Genomic DNA, 19,561 nt, shown 5'->3' with positions numbered 1-19,561 from the left:
ATTAATTATTTCAACGTTTATTTCCTAGTTTTTAATTAAAATTGTCTGAAAATAATAGTTTGCATGCTAGAAAAATTCATAAAAAGGAAAAGAAAGCTTTGTTGAAAACCTCAAAAAAAATTTAACTTTTGGGAGTAAGACCTTCTTTCAAGAATTAGAAGAGACCCTGAATTCTTTGTTCCAATCTAATTATTTTTGTGATGCAGAGATTACAATATTTTCAGGATATCTACAACAATGTGCGAAACTTCAAGTGTTTTCATATTTCTATTGTTGTGATATTTGAACATTACTTTTATTATTTTATTCTCAACTCATCACACCTTGTGCGATAATTTTTCTTATCTGTGATTATAAATTGCATCAGTCATATCTACATTTGTTTATCTAACATTTTACTATGTAGATGTGCTTCCCCAACATCATATGAGTACGTATTCAATCCATTTATTAATTGCATTATGTGCTTAAAATTAGTAATAATTAATTCAAGATATATGAATCTTGGAACTACTTTTAAATTGTTTGGTATCATGTAGCATGTACAATAATATTTCTCTTTCAAGATGATTCCAACACTCCCAAGTAAGTTCCTCTATTTTTCATAATTAAAACATCACATATACTTGCGATATTTGTGACCTTTAAAGATGTATTTTGTAACAAAGCTATTCGACATTTGCAAGTAAGTTGCTATCCTTCATAACTTAGTAAATAATTTTTTTGATAATTCTATGTATACCTTATCTTTCAGATAGTGATTCAAACACTTTCCAAGTAAGCTTCTCGTTTCTAACATTACAAAAGTGATTATACTTAAATATTCATTAATAAAAATTCAAGTTTTATTTATTATAAAGCCATAATTAGATATAACTCTAGTTACGTTTAGAAGAATAATTATATTTCAATCCGTTCGCATTCTTTCTCATTTTTCTCAATGTAGAGTATCATTACAATCGAATATATAAAAGATACAACTCTCTTACGCTTAAGTTTCATGTCGCTTAAGTTTTATGTTTATTTTCAAGTCTATTTCAACTACAAATGTAAATTAATCTTTCATCTAGACTTATCCACTTAATCAAGATAATTAGAATCATTACTACTTATTTGTGTTTTATCGATTTTATCCATTCTGTTACCATATTATAGTAGTGATGTGTGTGAACACACTTAGGACCGCCGGGGCACTTTTTCCCTCACTAGGAGGTTTTTTCCCCCGTGCATTGTATATACGCCCATTATCTTCTAGGGCTGGTTATCTTTCATTTTTGGCACTCATAATACACTACTGTGTTGTGCTCAAGCTTCCTCATCTTCTTGAAGTTGTGTGTGCATTCCTGCAACCCTAATTCCAACAATTGGTATCAGAGCAGGCTTCCTCCTCCCGGGCAACATCACCGGCACCTGCCGCTTCATCTCCTCCGATTGCAACGAGGTTTCACGAGCGTCTGCAGGTTAGTATATGCCGTGGGTGAGCCCGTAGGGCTCGTTTTTTTCAGAATTTTGATCTGAGGTCATTTCGCCCTCCGTTTTTGCATTCCAAGTACTGCGCAGGCAAAATCGTCCTACTGTGCAGATTTTCTGTCAAGATTAAAATCTGCAGGACAGGTGCCCATTCGTCTGTTTTGGGCTGTGCTACATAGCACAGGTCGATTTTATACAGGTTTACCTCTTACAGACAGCATTTACATCTAGTAGTACAGTCATTGGCCATGGCTGACAACAATGATGTATTCCGCATGTTGGCTGCTGAGGATAAGTTGGATGGCACCAACTATCCATTGTGGGCATATATGATGCGACATGTATTGGTAGCAAAGGGGTTATGGAACATTGTGCAGGGTATTGATGCACGTCCTATTGTGGCTGGGAATGCTGCAAACACATCAGAAACAGGTACTGTTGATGATGGTGCAGGCACAAGTGCTGTAGCAGCTGTTCGAGAACCACCACTTTCAGCAGAGCAGATTCGTTGGGATGGTAGAGATGCGCAGGCTCATGCCTTGATTGCGCTGTCTGTCAAACGTACCATTATCCCACATATTCGCTCCTGCAGGACTTCTAAGGATGCTTGGGATGTACTTGCCACATTGTATCAGGCAAGAAATGAGGCTCGTGTTGCTTACCTCCGAAAACAGTTGGAGAGTGAGCATATGAACGAAGGTGATTCTATGGATAGCTTTTTGACAAAGATCAAGGATTTCAAAGAGCAGCTCATTTCTGCAGATGAAATCCTGTCAGACAGTTCACTTGTGCAGACTGTTTTGAATGGTCTACCAGATTCTTATCAGGGTTTTGCTTCCACTCTTCGCTTGATGATGAAAGGCAATCCCAATGCCTTATCATTTGAGGAGTTAGTTTCTGTTTTGCTGCAAGAAGACCAGTCAAGGCAAAACAGGAATATTATGCGTGTCGCAGATCAAGCTTTCGTTGCTAGTCAGAGAAGCGGGAAAGGTAAAGCTGGCTTTTCTTCTAGTAAGCAGAAATCTGCAAATGCTGCGCAACCAAAGAAGGAAGACAAAGATGAGAAGAAGGGTGACAAACAGAAGACATTTTGCAAGTACTGTAAGGGAAATGATCATGTCATCAAAGCGTGTCCTAAGCTGGCTGCGAAAGAGGCTAAGAAGAAAGAGGCTGGTATGGCTGTTGCAGATGCCTCTCCTTCTAACAATGAATCTGCTAATGTTGTGCTAGATACAGAATGGGCATTCAATGCGCAGTGCAGTTATGACCCATCTTTGCATGACACATGTATGTCTGCAGTAGATTCAGATGTATGGTACTTTGACAGTGGTGCCACTAAGCATATCACCTCGCAGCGCAGTTTATTCACTTTCCTTGAGTCTGCTCCCACAGGGAATACTGTCACTTGTGCCAATAACTCCTCTTATCCCGTTAAAGGAGTTGGACAGATTGTGCTGAATGTTGCAAATGGCAACACCTTTACACTTTTTGATGCATTGTATGTGCCAGGGATCAAAAAGAATCTGCTGTCAGTCTCCGCATTTGCCAAAACAGGTTTGGTTGTAAAATTTGTGGATGACAGATGTACTGTTCATGATCTCTCTTGTGGTGACATCATTGTAGCATCTGGTTCACTATGTCGAGGGCTGTATAAGCTCAATATGGATGGCAAATGTGTAGAGGATTCAGCATGTGCTATTATGGATACGCAGGCTATTTCAAATGCAAAACTGTGGCATGCACGTTTTGGTCATCTGAATTTTGCAAGTTTGCTGCGCCTGCAGAAATCTGAAATGGTGTCTTCTTTGCCTAAGCTTGAGGCACCTGTCAAGCATGTTTGTGAGGGCTGCATATTGGGTAAAATGCAGCGTGCTTCCTTTCCCAAAGATGGATCAGTGAGAGCTGAACGCAGATTGCAGCTTGTTCACAGTGATGTTTGTGGTCCCATGCAAACTCCATCATTTGGAAACTACCTTTACTTCGTGACTTTCATTGATGATTTTACCAGGCATGCATGGGTATATCCTTTGAAGGCAAAGTCCGAAGTGTTTTTGTGCTTCAAACAGTTTTTGGTTATGGCTGAAAATGTGTCAGAAAGTAAGATGGGCACCCTCCGTTCAGATCGAGGGGGGGAGTATATGTCTTCAGAATTTAATGCATTTCTGGCTGAGCGTGGGATAAAACACCAATGTACAGTGCCGTATACACCACAGCAAAATGGTGTGGCTGAGAGAAAAAACAGGTCTCTCATGGAAATGGCAAGATGTATGGTTAAGAGTCAAAGTCTACCACATGGTTTTTGGCTTGAGGCTGTCATGTGTGCCACTTATGTACTAAACAGGTGTCCCACCAAAGCATTACAGGTTGTCACTCCATATGAGGCTTGGCATAGCCGCAAGCCATCTGTTGGCCATTTACGTGTTTTTGGTTGCCTGGCATATGCATTAGTGCCTGTGCAACATCGCAGAAAATTGGATGACAAAGCTGTCAAATGTATTTTTGTTGGATATAGTGCTAAGAGCAAAGGCTATCGTTTGTATCATCCACAGACAAAGCGCATTTTGGTTAGCCGTGATGTTGTATTTGTGGAAGATGCAGTTCAGCCCTTGGTTTCATGTACTAAGGAGACAGATATCAGCTCACGTGATGTCTATGATACATTGTTGCCTCTTTTCAGTGGTGCACAGTCAAGTGCAATACCTCATGAGGCAGTTTTTCAGCCTATGCAGGTTTTAAATGATGGCACAGATCAGCCTATATCTGATGCAGATGTGCATGATGCACTTGAGGATGAGAGACAAGAGATTGAGGGCTCTAGGAATATGCCTAGATGGCTGGTGCAGACTTTGCGTGACAGCAAGTTGGATGCCCCTTTGTCTAGTCGCACTCGTTCTGGCTCTCATGGTGCCTCTTATGCGTCAGATTGTTATGCATTGGCTGTTTCTAGTATGTGCGATGAAAGTGAGCCTGTTTCATTTGATGAGGCACAAAGTTCAGAAAATTGGATGGCTGCTATGCAAGCAGAATACGATGCTATTATGAAGAATGGTACATGGTCTTTATGTGACTTGCCCCCTGGCAAGAAGGCCATTGGCACTAAGTGGGTATACAAATTGAAGCGTAAGCCTGATGGCACAGTGGATCGCCATAAGGCTAGGCTTGTTGCAAAAGGTTATGCTCAAGAGAAGGGCATTGATTTTGATGAGACTTTTGCTCCCACATGTCGTATGACCACTGTTCGTAGCATCTGTGCATTAGCAGCTCATAATGGTTGGAATGTACATCAGCTGGACATAAAGACTGCGTTCTTAAATGGAGATTTGCATGAGGAGGTGTATGTATCGCAGCCTCGTGGTTTTGTTCAAAGAGGGCAGGAAAACAAAGTGTGCAGGTTAAAAAAGGCTTTATATGGTTTAAAGCAAGCTCCACGAGCTTGGTATGAAAAAATACATGCATATTTGACTGCACATGGGTTTCAGAATAGTCCAACAGAAAGCACTTTGTATGTTAAACGTGTGGATGGTGTACATCTAATCATTGCTCTCTATGTCGATGACATGCTGCTCACAGGACCAAATGAGAGTCATATTGCTGATTTTAAGGCTGATTTGAATGCCTCTTTTGAGATGTCAGATTTGGGGCATTTGCATCATTATTTGGGGATACAATTTAAGCAGTGTGATGGAGGTATTGCTTTGTGTCAGACAAAGTATATTGAAACATTGTTGCGGAGATTTGGCCTTGAAGACTGCAAGCCTATTGCTACTCCAATGGAGACAGGTTTGAAGTTGAGTCTTCATGATGCTGGAGATCACTTTGATGTCACACTCTATCAGACAGCTGTTGGTTGCCTCATTTATGTATGCATTACGAGGCCAGACATTCAGTTTGCAGTCTCACAGGTGAGCAAATTTATGCATAGCCCAGGCATTAAGCATTGGCAGGCAGTGAAGCGTATCTTTCGCTATTTGAGTGGTACTCGGCATCTTGGGTTGTTTTATCCCAAGGGGGGATCATTGCCGCCAGATTTACATGCTTTTTCAGATTCTGACTGGGCTGGTTGTTATGACACACGCGTGTCCACGAGTGGTTTTTGCTTCATGCTTGGAAGCTCATGCATATCATGGTTGAGCAAGAAGCAGCCTACTGTGGCCACTTCTAGTTGTGAAGCTGAGTACAGGGCAGCTTTCACAGCTACGGTTGAGTGTGTGTGGCTCAGACGCCTTATGGCTGATTTGGGTGTTGGGCAGCCATCTGCCACCACCCTCTTCACTGACAGTCAGAGCGCATTGGCAGTTGCGCGGAAACCAGTGTTCCATGCTCGTACGAAGCACATTGAGGTGCACTACCATTATGTCAGGGAGAGACTCTCTGCAGGAGAGATCAGTTTGGCTTATGTGCCAACACAGGATAACCTTGCAGACCTTTTCACAAAGGCTCTGCCTCGTGAGAAGTTCGAAGCTTTTCGCAAAGCTTTGGGCTTACTCCCTTTTGTGGATTCGTCCACATAGCTAGACACTTCCCTATACATGAGTGCTAGCTCTTGTTCACCGCATCACTCCAGGGGGGATTTGTTACCATATTATAGTAGTGATGTGTGTGAACACACTTAGGACCGCCGGGGCACTTTTTCCCTCACTAGGAGGTTTTTTCCCCCGTGCATTGTATATACGCCCATTATCTTCTAGGGCTGGTTATCTTTCATTTTTGGCACTCATAATACACTACTGTGTTGTGCTCAAGCTTCCTCATCTTCTTGAAGTTGTGTGTGCATTCCTGCAACCCTAATTCCAACACATTCTTCATTTATAATCTCACATCCCATCAAACTACCTTTCCAACTCAAGGTTAGTATTCCCTATCCTTATATCCTAACCAATTTAACTTTTATTTTTATAATGATAAGTAAGATTCTGCTTAATAACTTTATACCTTTCCAACTCAAGGTTAGTATTCCCTATCCTTATATCCTTATATCCTAACCAATTTAACTTTTATTTGTATAATGATAAGATTCTGCTTAATAACTTTATATATATATCCATAGAAGTAATAACGATTCACATCTCTCTTTCAAGTGTTAATATTATTTTTGACAGATTATCTCAATCACGCCACAACGATGGAGGTATGTATATGTATATATTCATTTCATTTTATACAAGTTTTCATAACTATTTCTATAATATTTATCCAACCTAAGAACCTAATTAATAAATCATACATTCAACATTAAGATTAGTTCAAGTTCAGTAACTTAAATAAAATTTCTAGATAGAGAAAATTTGTGTCAGAATTTAAGTTTCAAAGGGAACTGACCACTCTGCCTTAAATTTCTATTCTGAAGAAAGTGATGTATGAAATTAATCTGATGGTATGGAACATCAGATTGGCACTCCAGACACATTTATGTCTTCTATCTTCTACCATCCTACACGTGTATGTACAACGCGCCTATGTGGTATGGGACACTTAGACTCGTCTTATGTACATTTATTTAATTGGTTCATGGCATATGCAGTTTGTGTAAATCTAGTCTTCCACACCGATCATGAAGCCATCTTCTCATGCGTTTATGCAACTGTATATCGAGGACGCCCGTATATGGTATGCTTTTGGACCCCCACTGTTTGTTTTAGTTGGTTCGTATGGAGAGGTGATTCTCGGGATACTTACGCATGGCAAACATGTGTGGTTGTTATTTGATTATTTATGGACTGTCTATATCTCAAGACAACGTTGGGATTAATTGATGTGTTCAATTAATTATTAACTAACGTGGATAGCGTCTGCGTATAACAACGAGAAGTGCGAGGGTACCGATTGAAGTGTCGCACTGCATGAGATGTGTGAGGGTACCGATTGAGGTGTCACACTATACGAGGGTACCGATTGAGGTGTTGTATGGCTGGTGGATTGAGAGGTGGTGTGAAGATGATCATTTTTATTTTGTGAATCATGTATTAAATTTTTGTGCATATTATTTTTGATCAATGTAATGATCACCAATTTTGGTGTCACACGAGTTTTCTTGATTGGTATTCCATGTCCATAAGAACCTCTGAGCCCTCTAAGCCATGTTCGGATCTCTGAGTTTATCTTGCAAGTTATGACATCCTTGTTCTCTCGACATTTGTCTTACTACACAACTGAGAACAATTACTTCCTCAAACGGGAGGACTGTTACAAGTATATATTTTATCATATTTTTGATGAATTAATAATCGTACAAAAATATGTTTAATTTAATTTGTGTAAAATTCAACTTAATGAAATGTACAAGTGAGCACAAGATTAATATATGTGCAAATGTGCACAAAGTTATTTATGTAACAAGGCTCATTAGTAATTATATTTGGACAAAGATTTTTATATGTACAAACCTTAAGAATTTTGATATGGTGAAATATATGTAAAGCAATACCCCAAAAGTGAGAAAAGCAAGTCCAATTTGTATGTACATCTATTCTTAACTCCTTGGGCTAAATACTCATGTTGTGGAAGAGAAGCTACATGACATGCGAAAGGAGAGAGGGAGAGAGATTACACCCAATCTTGTCTCGATGATAATGTTATTTTATTTCCCTTGTCTTGTGTTATGCTATGTTAATTGATTTCAATTTTAATTCAAGTCTTTGCTTTGATTTTTGATGTATTTTATAAATTTTAATTATTTCTTCAAGAAGTACAAAAGGATCCCGTGGCACAAAAGATCACAAGCTCGGTTACAGTGTCTGTGCTCTCTTCCTCTAGATAAGCTTGATTGATGGAAGTACAAAAGGATCCCGTGGCACAAAAGATCACAAGCTCGGTTACAGTGTCTGTGCTCTCTTCCTCTAGATAAGCTTGATTGATGGAAGTTCAATAAGTATCAAGCTCATCCTACCTCCTTCATTAGTCACCCAGTAATGGCGAAGCTACATCAAGTACAAGCCCACAACCTATGATGTCAATGGTGCATCACTTGTGAGAGGGGGCCAAAGCCATCTCGAAAGAGGCAAGGAAATCTCCTACGTAATTCATAGTAAACAAAGCATCTGCACATGTAATGGTCCTTCATCTCAATCTCCCTAATCATGCATAACCCGAGCGTGGGATGCTCTCATCTTTACCAGACTCAATCCAAGGTTGTTTGAGAAGAGCCTCAAGTGATCAATGTCAATCTCATCGCATGTCACATGTAATGAATACATATGATCTATGAATAATATCGAAAACATGAAAAAGATAAGCATCTACCAAATAAAATGGTCCCACGTACTACCTGAGTCTGTGTATACAAAAAAGATAGTAAATCTCAATATCCTCCTCTTGAATGGTCTACAATGTCCACCTCATGTGGCAGTACATCTCTATGGAGTCTAAGGATGTCATGTATCTATAGCTAGTGGATGGAGAGTCTAGATTTCTAGAGGCGAGGACGTCAGACTCTTTAAAGTGGCTCCACCCTCTCCTTGATGGCTCTTGAGGTGCATGGTCTAGTGCCTTTATGAAGCCATCCTTTGAAACCCTAAAGAAGTGCTCTATAAAGAACTCAAGCTTTGTGGGAAGCTCTGGCAATGATGTGTGATTCGTGTGAAGCCAAGCCAAGTCCAAGCTGATGATGCAATTGATCCGAGAATGGGAAGTCTAGACTATATTCAAAAGATGGGAGACGTCCATCAGAAGACCATGCTTGTCAAGGTAGCTAAAAATTCGTGAGACTTGTCATGGCTCCCTTGTGTAAGCTACCTAGAAGACTCAAATGCCATCCTCGATAGGCGATCTTTCTCCAATGTGTGTACAAATGGAAAATGTAGGTGATCATCTAGAAGAGGGCATAAATGATCAATAGTGATGTCCCAAACTCGATTAAGTCTATCTCATGTGGTATAGAGAGCTTACTCTTGATCATGCATGAAAACATCATCACATGCACCCTCTTCGTCCTCCAATCCCACCTCTCCAAAATGGATCCTTATACATTATAGCTTACCTCACTGATGTGTCAAACAACCAACTCTTAGTGCTAGCTTCCTGAAATTGGGCTTGGAAACATTGTCACTCTAGACGAGCCAATGCAACATAAAGAGAAGGTAATTCCAAGATAGACATACAATATAACTATCTCCAATCTCACCTTTGTATGAGAACGAGCGTTTGGCTACCATCTGATATGAGGTGTTGAAGAGCACAATCTTGGTTTTTACCAAGATTAAATGTGAGATATCTCTCCTCACAAAAAGTGGAAAATGCATTCAGATGTCTTCGCAACCCCTCTTTTTAAATGTGAGATAAGGCTGTCATCTCTGCATACAAGAGGGCAACGACTACTGCTTCGCTAGATCTCATCAATGTATAGTCCAAGAGAGTGAGCAACCTTGTTCAATCCCAATGGTGCTATGCGTCTCACCTAACTTGGAGCCTGAATACTATTTGTCACTCACTAATAGATTACTAGCCACCCCATCATCTTTGGTGGAAAATGGAGCTCATGTAGGCAAGTGAATAGCCATGATCTCAACATTGTATCAAAGGCCTCCCTTATATCCACAAGCAACAAAAGACAAATTGCTTCTATGACCTCCCCAATGGTAGCCTATAATCTAAAGACTCCCCAATCCTGGATGTCCTATGGCCCTTTGCCCACAAGCTAATATGAGCCTCCAAGACTGCTTCATAAATCTTGGTGAATGTATCAACAATCATGATCATTCAATAGGTATTGGGGTCCAAGGTGTCTCTTGTCTTATGGATGGGTACAATGGTGTGTGGGTACTCTAAGATGAGGGGGCCCCTCACGAAGAGTCTATTAAAGATGTGAGCTAGGATAGGAGCCCAAGTCTTCCAACCATGGGCCAAATGTTCGATGCAAAGGTCTTCATTGTTTTTGGTTGTACCGTTGTGTAGCTTCAATAGGGCTTTCGTGACATTAGGGATGGTAAAGAGGGTGGCGACTGCAAGGCACGGGAGATGAGCTAAGTGAGGCCTGATTTGGGATGTTGTAGAGGTTGCACGCATAGGATTCCCATATAGAAGAGTCGCTATGGGGGTGTGTGGCTTCTTCTCTTCAGTAAGCATCCAAGCTATAGTACATTAAGTCACATAGATTTGCACTCCAACAACCATTCTGAGACTGAGAGACAACAAATGGCTTGGCGATGGACCAAATGGTGAACGGAAAGCTAGCTCGTGTGTCTTATATGAAGAATGGATGTGAGTTGTGAAATGAGAGCAAATAAGAGGTGTCAGACCCACCATTGTAATGAACCAATAGGAAAATATACACCGTGTACACTACAATGTCTCGCTTAATTTCTTCTAGGCGTTTGAAGTAGTCAATATCACGTTTTTCCTTTTCAGGTTTCAGAATCTCATTTGGAGCAGTCAAAAGCATGTACACTGCTTTCCATCTCGGCATACTGCCCACTTACCTGCCTCATGTGCTTCATGGACCTGAATCATCACAATTTCCCTTTGCTCCACCTGTAGGGGTGTAAGGTCATCTCCCACATAAATCTTGGTTCCTTTTTAGAGTACCCGTTTTCTTCAAAAATCCAATGTGAGCTGTGTGCGTGTGTGTGTGTGTGTGAGAGAGAGAGAGAGAACATCTTCAAAAGACCAAAGGGTCTACAAGCCCATATGTGTTGCAATGTGTCCCATCAAATGACATTATGGAAAAAACATAATGAAAACCCAACTAGAGCTGAAAGAAAAGAAAACAGCCCTGTAAGTGACCAGTGGTACAATAAGACAATGTGAGGGGTCCAAAGTGGGACCTTGACATCTATGACCATGTAGAGGCTCTCCACATGTGGCCGGGCACTCCATCTTTGGAGGATCTCTCGGATCTGACACTCAACTGTGTGCACATAGCGATTAAGAGAGATATCCAAAAGTACAATCACAGAAACCAATGGCCATTGGTCTTTATAACTATCTTCTCATGCTACCCACAAAATGTGAGCACGCAGGTGATCATGGCAGCTTCATGGACCAGAAGCACCCCAAGCCTGTATTTCAGTCCCAAAGCTTACCGACCCTAGATAGTGTTTCCATAGCACCACAAAAGATGTTACAAAATGATTCTAAGAGCTCTCGTCAATATTCTTCCATATAGCTCCATATCCAATTTCAAAGGCCGTCAGAAGAGTCAAACCCATGATATTGCTTCAGGAGAACAAGATATTGGAAGCAAGCACAAGCATGCGATCATAGCATGACAGGTAGCTTAGTCAGCAATTGCAAAGCTTTGAATACAAAGAATTACTCTGAACCAGCTGGCCACAACTTGCAGGAAGATTTCTGAACCAGCTTGCATGTCTGCTAATACAGCAAAAGTTATGCCAATGGAAAATTTACGCTTTTTCTCAAACTTCAGAAAAACCTGGGTGCCATCTGAACTCCACTGACAAAAGGGAAATTTACTTTACAGATTTTGGCTTATTCTTTGCTTATGCATTGTGTAATCATGTACAAATGTAGGCCTATGTTCTTCCCTGCAGGTACTTTCTTTAAAGATCTTGTCTGAATGCTGCTCTGTGCCATTACACTCTAAGAGGTTTACACGTGTGCGCTTTTTAAGCTACCTTTTGTAGTGTGACCTCAAACTTGACCACCTAAAAAACATGGACTACTAGACTTTTGTATCTTTATCAGCAGAGATGCTGTTGCACTTTCACATGTGTAGAGGTTACAAGAGAAATGCCATGGACGTCTTCAATCTTTCTCTTAACCATGGCTACCCTTTGGAAGCTCGCTCGCTTCTGTTTGTTGAAAGCCAAAATTCTCAAACAAGTTCTGCACCGATGAAATAAGAAAATGCCAAATCAAAACTGGATTAATAAGCGTGCTACCAGAGACAATTTTCATGTGTGTTGTAAGGGCAATACTTACCAGCGAATCCTTGATACCGTATGAAATACAGTAGTGCTCCTGCATACAACAAAACCACGATTAACAAAACAGAACCAATAATGCGATATGCTCTATCGCCTGTCTACTGAGTGGCTATAGAGATATACACAGACGAGAACCTGGACACTAAGGGCAAGCCCCAAGCATAACAAGAACATACTTTAAAAACATATAACCAGGATACTTCATCTACAACCACGATACTACTCAAAATCTCTCTGGAGAACCATTTCAGCAAGGCATGTACCTGTAATATATGCCATTCTTCAAACTCATCAAACAACTCCAACCTCTCAATCCTGTCGAATACATTACAGATGAGATTAGATAAAACCTCAACGAATTTCAATACTTTTTAACCTTGTTCTAATGTTACACTGAGTGAATCAAAAGTTTGAGATGCAGGAAAGCGCAAGGTTTGAAAGTGTAAAAGCATACCTCTTACGATCCTGCAGATCAATGTGCTGATTGTAGATAATGTCCATGTCTAGAGCCTCGGATCTCTGTACAACCCCTTCCCAAGAGAGCATACTTTTAGAAACATACTTCACAATAGAGCATACTTTTAGAACATTATACACTCCACCTTAACCCCTAGGAAGAGACTATGGTATGACACTACTTTCAACTAAGACTGTACTGCATGGACAACACTGAGCGTTTTGTAAAAGTGTCAAGCTTTGAATGAAGCTCAAGCTGAGCTATTGTATATTTGAAAAATACTATTTAAGGACTTTCCAATGATACCAAACATACAACCCTTTGAATCAAAAAGATCCTGTAAATCCAAAAGGAAAATTTCTTTAGAAAGAGAAGAACAGAGCCCCTTCCATACTGAAGAGGTAGGTGGTAGTGTCACCAGGTGCAGACTTTAAAGGCCACAAAAAGGTGCTCATCGCCTCCCCTATGAAGAGGAAGACGAAGGGGTCCAGGGGTTGTGTGCAGAGTAGAGCACTGATACCCCCCAACAAAGGAGGCTAAGAAGCCCATCCGGACTCTGGAGCATGGTGCCCTAAAGAAAGGCCCAATCGACCATGTTCTAGGCCTGCTCAAAGTTGAGGACCACTAAGTCCTCCTAGCAAAAAAGGTTGTCTTAATCACCTCCCAAAAGGTAAAGATGTTATCCAAGACAATCCTATCCCAGATAAAACTTGTATCTGTGCCATGGATCAGATCCGGGAGATACAGCTGTGGGGCAGATGATGGATCTGGTGAGAATTTTGTAACAAGAAGGGTGATGGGGCGCCTCGGCCCACCTTAGGGCAGTTGCTTTCCTTTTAAGGGATCAAATGATGAGGCCCTAAGAAAGGTGCTCACAAAGGGAACTTATAGCCACGACCTCATTGGAAACTAGCCTTCACAAGATACGTCGGAGGAGTCCCGCCCCAAGGGGCCCCAGGAGGAAGAGGGGGGGGGGGGGGGGGGGGGAAGATGATCCACAATAGGGCCTTACAATGCCAAATATGGGGATCCATAATAGGGGTCTACAATGCCAACTAAGCCACAGTCCCCTTGGGTGAGGAAGGAGCCCAAGCTCCACGTGCAAAGGAAAGCTGCTTGGTGCTACTGCATCTGGTCCTAGTCGCTTGTCAAATGCTCCCATTTACTGCGAAGAGTGTGTATGAGGTTTTGTTATGTACCTAGCACCAACCCTTGGGGTTAGGGACTAATGAATCACGGTCAGGGGAGCCTTGGGATTAGGGAAAGCAAGCAGATTCAGGTGGCTACGGTTCAGATTTAATAAATCCAAAGTTATTGGCTATTTATGACTGGACTTCCGACTATTATTTATAGCAACAATAAGCACTATATAGTGAGTCTTGGGTTATTATTGATTCATTGTGGTCTGGACCTCGACCAAGAGGTTTACTCCTGCCATGGATACTGCGGATCGGTGGATGACGGGTAGTCTTGCTGAGCGTCCCTATGGGCAGGCACTGGTGGTATGGGTCGCTAGGGTTGACTAGCATGGACTCGTGGGAGTGTAACCTTAGCCCCTAGCTTGGGGGAGGTTTGTGGATGCGAATCTATAGTTGGGTGGTGAGGTTGCCTGCACCCCTTTTATTTCTCTAATCTTGTTTATGCTTTTGTATTAGGTGATCCTCGGGAGGAGCCCCTCACAGTTGGTATCAGAGAAATCCTAATCGTGGGGGCGGAAAAAAGCAAGGTTTGCATGTCGTGTTTTATCAAGATTGCCTAAGCTAGGTATATCTCGGTCACTATATCTGCATTTTGAATCTATGAGGAGTAGGAGCTTTTATAGGTTTTGCTAGCAAGGTAAGGTTCATGTGGATTCTGAGAGAAGGCGGAGAACCCAGAGATTCGTATGCATGCGTGAGGGTGGAATCGTCCAGGTAAACCCCTGCTTATGGGCTAGAACCCTAGGTTTTTTCTCTCCTATGCAATCGCTACTGCAGTTTGTCTGTGTCTTCATGGTGTGCATGGTTCCGGCATAGGTTGTTGACTTGTAGTCAGACATGTAAGGAAAAAAAAAAGCATCATGTGCAGGTTCTGTGAGCAGCCAGCAGCTCTGTGTTATGGCTGGGTATACTCTGAACAGCATTCCCTTGGTGAACGCTGCCTATCAGCATAAGACCGTGCACGATATTGTGCACTTCTAATAGCCTCTCATGCACTGATTAGCATTTCTTGCATATCAGCTAAGAAATCTCTAGCCATGTCAATCTGAATACCCTTAAGTCCAACTCTTACTAGAGATCTAGGTTGGTATCCGTACATCAACATAAACAGACTATAACCAGGAGCCGCATGCTTAGCACTGTTATAAGGCAAACTCCACCATCGAAATGTTACTTCTCCCGATTTGATGGTCCCTTGCACACACATGCACAAAGGATATCCTCCAAAACCTCATTCACCCTCTCTGTTTGCCCATCAAATAGAGTATGATCAGAGCAACTCATACTGAACATAGTCTCTAATCTCTGGAAAACTAGTTGCCAGAAATACTGAGAAAACTTCAAGTTGGACATATTGATGCACATTGCACATTGTGCTTCATACTAGACCAAAAGAAGAGACAAGTTGGTTTCTCCAGAGTAGGGCCCTCACCTATGGTTCTGAGGCACGAGCATTGTGAGCCTCCTACAAAAGCATTTGAAAAAAACTACCACCCTTCTATACAAAGCCAATCCTTGTAGTACAACCATCCATCGCAAATGGTGAAATGCCCTGTACACAATTGCTCCAGGGTTCCTTGAAGTCGGGATCCTTAGCACATGTACCTTTCGGCACTAAGTTGACCATGGCAACTCTACATCATCTGCACTAGATGTGGCTTTCGACAACTAAGTGCGTCGGCTACTACATTCTCCTTACTTGGGATGTAAAGAAGACTGGGAGGGAAAGTGTCACCAATGAAATTGATAGGGAGAAAGATCTTGTTGTGATTGAGTTAGTAAGTATCCGAGTGATTGGTGATCCATGCGGATTAAGAATGCACTGCTGCTGCTGCGAGGTCTTGGTCGTATTGGGATTCCTCAATTCGGCACCACAGTGCTTTTGGATCTCATATGAAATAGGGTGCCCATGTTGTTCCAACACTGCTCCAAGGAGGCCTCTTCCACTAGTGTCATAATAGAAAACAGTGAAGGGTTCATCCAAATCCTGCAACAAGCGGAGAATTGGAGTAAATGACATCAACAAATTCAAGCTCTCAAAATAGGCATGCTCAACTAGGGTCCAACAAAGTACTCGATCCTCCGTCATGGCATCTATTAGAGGATTGGTTTCACAAGCATAATGCTCCATGAAACGTTGGTAAAAGATAGTTAGCCAAAGAAAACCGTGAAACTCATGTACAATTTCTGGAACTCGCCACAAAACAATGGCATCAATTTTCTCGAGATCCTCGCCATCCAAAGATCATGTGTCCCCAGAATGTAATCTTCGTCACAAAGAACTATGTCTTCTTAGTGTGACGGCGCAACTATTTGGCCTCAATCCGTCATATGGCCACCTCCACATGCTTCCTATCTTCATCTTTGGTCCAGCTGCAAGAGCTTCTTACACATGATCATACAACCATGGGTGGCCTACCAGAGACTTAATTGAATTTTTATACGTCTCTCACCTTGTCCATGCGGGGCAACCCGGAACCACTTTAGTTCGAAGAATTAGTGGGTTTGTTGTTACAACAAGTCTTCCGTTATGCATGTCATGATCGGGCCTTTGTTTCTCATGACAAGGGCAAAGGCAAAGCTAGTGGTAGTTATAAGACAAAAGCTGATTTTGGACAGCCATCAAATGAGGGCAAAAATGGTCTGACAAGCCCAAAAGGAAGGGAAAATGTTACTACTACAAAAAGGCAGGGCACTAATGTAGATTACACAAAGCATTGTATGGCCTCAAACAAGCTCCTCGAGCTTGTTGGTATCAGTAGATCATCAAGGATATCAAGCATGGGGATGGCCTGTAGAAGGCCGTGCAGATCCATCATCCACTGGACGTGGGAAGGTGGCTCTGTCAAGCTGGGTCCGATGTTTGTAGCGAGGTCCACGGACTCTAGGACGTTGGGCTCGCTGTAGTGCCGTGGGCGAGAGAGAAGAAAAGAAAGAAAGAGAGATTGTATTAACGTCTACTAGAGGCCAAATTGACCTATGAGACACTACATATGTACAAAATGTATCCATGTCCTCTAAATGTCATGGATAAGAAAAAAAAGTTACAATGAATATAAAAGTAAAACTGGAAATAGATCTCTCAAGTGGGAGGATGGAGCTATATCTTAATCTGTATCTAGGTAGTAGGTTCAATGCAAGGCTATCTCTAGTATGCTATAATGTGTACAATCTAAAGAGAGAGAAAGAAAGAAAGATATATTAAGCGTCTACTAAAGACCCAATGGGCCTATGAGACCAAAGTGATACAATAATGTCCATGGCATATCTCATCATGGAATGGAAAATAAAACAGAAAGAAAACATAAACATAACTATCTCATTGGGGTGATACAAAACTGTCCATGGAAACTCATCATGGAATACTAAGAACATAGAAACATGAGAGCAACATCAGCTCCGAGTAGATGGTATACCACTCTCCAAAATATCAAGCATGGGGCTGATGAGTATCGCCGAGAGGTCTCCCTCAGACGTGGAAAGGTAGCTCAATGGCGGTGGAGCATGTCTTGCATCTGAAGCTGATGAGGTGATCGTGGCTGACGGGGGGGTCGAGGACGTCGGCACGCTGGAGTGTAGAGGCTCGGTCCGAGGTAACTCCTCTCGGGCGAGGTAGGTCCAGAGCAGCTCGTGGAGGGTCTACAAGATCCATTATGTCGGTGTCCTCCACCTCCTGGGTCCGGAAGAAACTGGTGATGGTTGGCTGGTGAGGGAGGGGGCGGGGTGGCTGGGACCAAGGCTCTCTCAAGAAGATGTCCTTGTGTCTGCGGAGCTCAAGCAAGAAGAGGCCCAGGTAACGCTGGTCCTGGAAGTCAATGATATTGGAGAGTGGACCGAATCCCTCACGAAATAGACAGTGAAACCTCCCGCGGATCTCATAGTATACTGGGCGCAACGGCATATGTAATGCTCCTCCGTCCCAACCTCTGTGTGGCATAGTCAGCAGATCCTCTCCTCTCTGGGTCTCCATATGAGCTTCCCGGCTCTGAAGATGCGCTTAGCTCTACCTGTCTCGACTCTGAGGCTGTGGGATGAAACCCGTATTTGGCCAATCGCAATCCGCATGGCATGGGACATGTGAACACTCAAGCAGCCCGGTTGCTGGATGAATCCATCCTCAGTGAGTGTGAGGAAGTGATCTATGTAGAAGTGCATCTTCGTGGGGAGCTCCAAAGGTGTGATCCATGTGCAATGTGTGCAGAGGCTGAGAAGATCTAACCGGATAACCCGGTTGGTATCGTCGTGAGATAGCCAGAGAAAAGGGGAGTCCAAATTGTACTGAAGGGGGGGTAGGCGGTCCATGCAGAGCCCATATACTGAGAACCAAGTGGAAAATAGTGCATACAATACTCCAGAGTGCCCCTCAAGTGCTAGCTGTCTGGAGGACTCTAGGGCAAGCCTTGGGTGCTTGTGGGGATCCATGTGACTGATGCGATGGAGGTATGTGATTGTCTGGAAGAGTGCATCCACTACCATCGGGGCTACAACAAACTCTGCCTGGATAATTTGGTGTGGGACTGATGGTTTGTTGCGGACCATACAGGAGAACATCATGACCTAGGGCCTCTCAACTCTTTGCCAATCATCATCGGATAAATCTGCCCCCAGAAGGCTACTCCATACATCAAGGCTGGTGTGACGAGGGTGTCAAAAAGCCAACCCTTCGTCCTGGGCTCCTGGAAATGTGCCTGGAAGCACTACCGCTCAAGTAAGCTCAAGGCTGCATATCTCCGCGTCACTCTGGCATGTGCTGTGGGAACCATGGTAAAGCGTGGGCCACTGAAAGTGACACCAAGGTAGACATAGGATGAGACAATCTCCACAGGATCCCCTCTATATGTGAAGCTCAATCTGGATGTGAAGGGGCGAGAGACCATTACCTTGGTTTTACCAAGGTTAACATAGTGGTCCCACTGAGTGCAAAAGTCATGTAAGGCATCCAACTGTCTCTGAAGCCCTTTGGCTAAGTCTGAGAGGAGGACAATGTCATCTGCATAAAGTAGTATGGGGATCAATATGCCTGCCAGTGTGGGACAAGCCCCGCCTAATCCATCAATGAAGCTCGAGATCTCATCAATGTAGAGGCCAAATAGAGTGGGTGATAGAGGGCAGCCCTGTTTCACCCCAATAGTGCTGGAAATCTCCTCTGATGTACCTCATGGGGCTCTCACTCGTCTGGTGACAGACTCATAGAGGGCGATGATGCTCCAAACCATGTCAGATGGGACTCTGATCTCCTGTAGACGGTGTAGGAGAGGCGGGCTCAGGGTACAGTATCAAAAGCTTTGCGGAAATCCACAATGCAGCAGTAAATCCTCTAATGTCGTGCTCTACCCTCCTCGATGATGGCACGGAGGGTGAAGATGTGGTCAAGGGTAGAGTAGCTCCTCCGAAAGCCAACCTGTCCTGAGGCTCTGCATCCCTGGCTCTCTGCAAATGAACTGAGCTCCTCCTCTACTAGCAGTGATCCATAGAGTTTGGCCAATGTGTGGCCAATCATGATCGTCTTGTAGTTATTAGGATCAAGTGGATATCCGGCTTTGAGGATGGGGGTG

At 42.7% G+C, this 19,561-nt stretch overlaps 1 protein-coding gene across 1 annotated transcript in view; it reads right to left on the bottom strand.

The window, feature by feature from the left end:
- Positions 1-11,059: 11,059 nt before the first annotated feature.
- SBI1 (Leucine carboxyl methyltransferase) overlaps positions 11,060-19,561 on the bottom strand; it is a 125,545-nt gene continuing 117,043 nt past the window's right edge. Inside the window, exons 10-13 of the mRNA XM_086816003.1 lie at positions 12,805-12,869; positions 12,614-12,665; positions 12,346-12,384; positions 11,060-12,249 (exon numbers count right to left, since the gene is read on the bottom strand). Of these exons, the coding sequence (XP_086672129.1) occupies positions 12,181-12,249; positions 12,346-12,384; positions 12,614-12,665; positions 12,805-12,869 (225 nt within the window). The 3' untranslated portion in view covers positions 11,060-12,180. The remainder of the gene's footprint in view (positions 12,250-12,345; positions 12,385-12,613; positions 12,666-12,804; positions 12,870-19,561) is intronic.

This window comes from Cibotium barometz, chromosome 2, assembly GCF_041138505.1.
Source record: "Cibotium barometz isolate CiBa-2024 chromosome 2, ASM4113850v1, whole genome shotgun sequence".
Taxonomy (NCBI): domain Eukaryota; kingdom Viridiplantae; phylum Streptophyta; class Polypodiopsida; order Cyatheales; family Cibotiaceae; genus Cibotium; species Cibotium barometz.
This window is presented reverse-complemented; position numbering and strand designations above follow the sequence as displayed.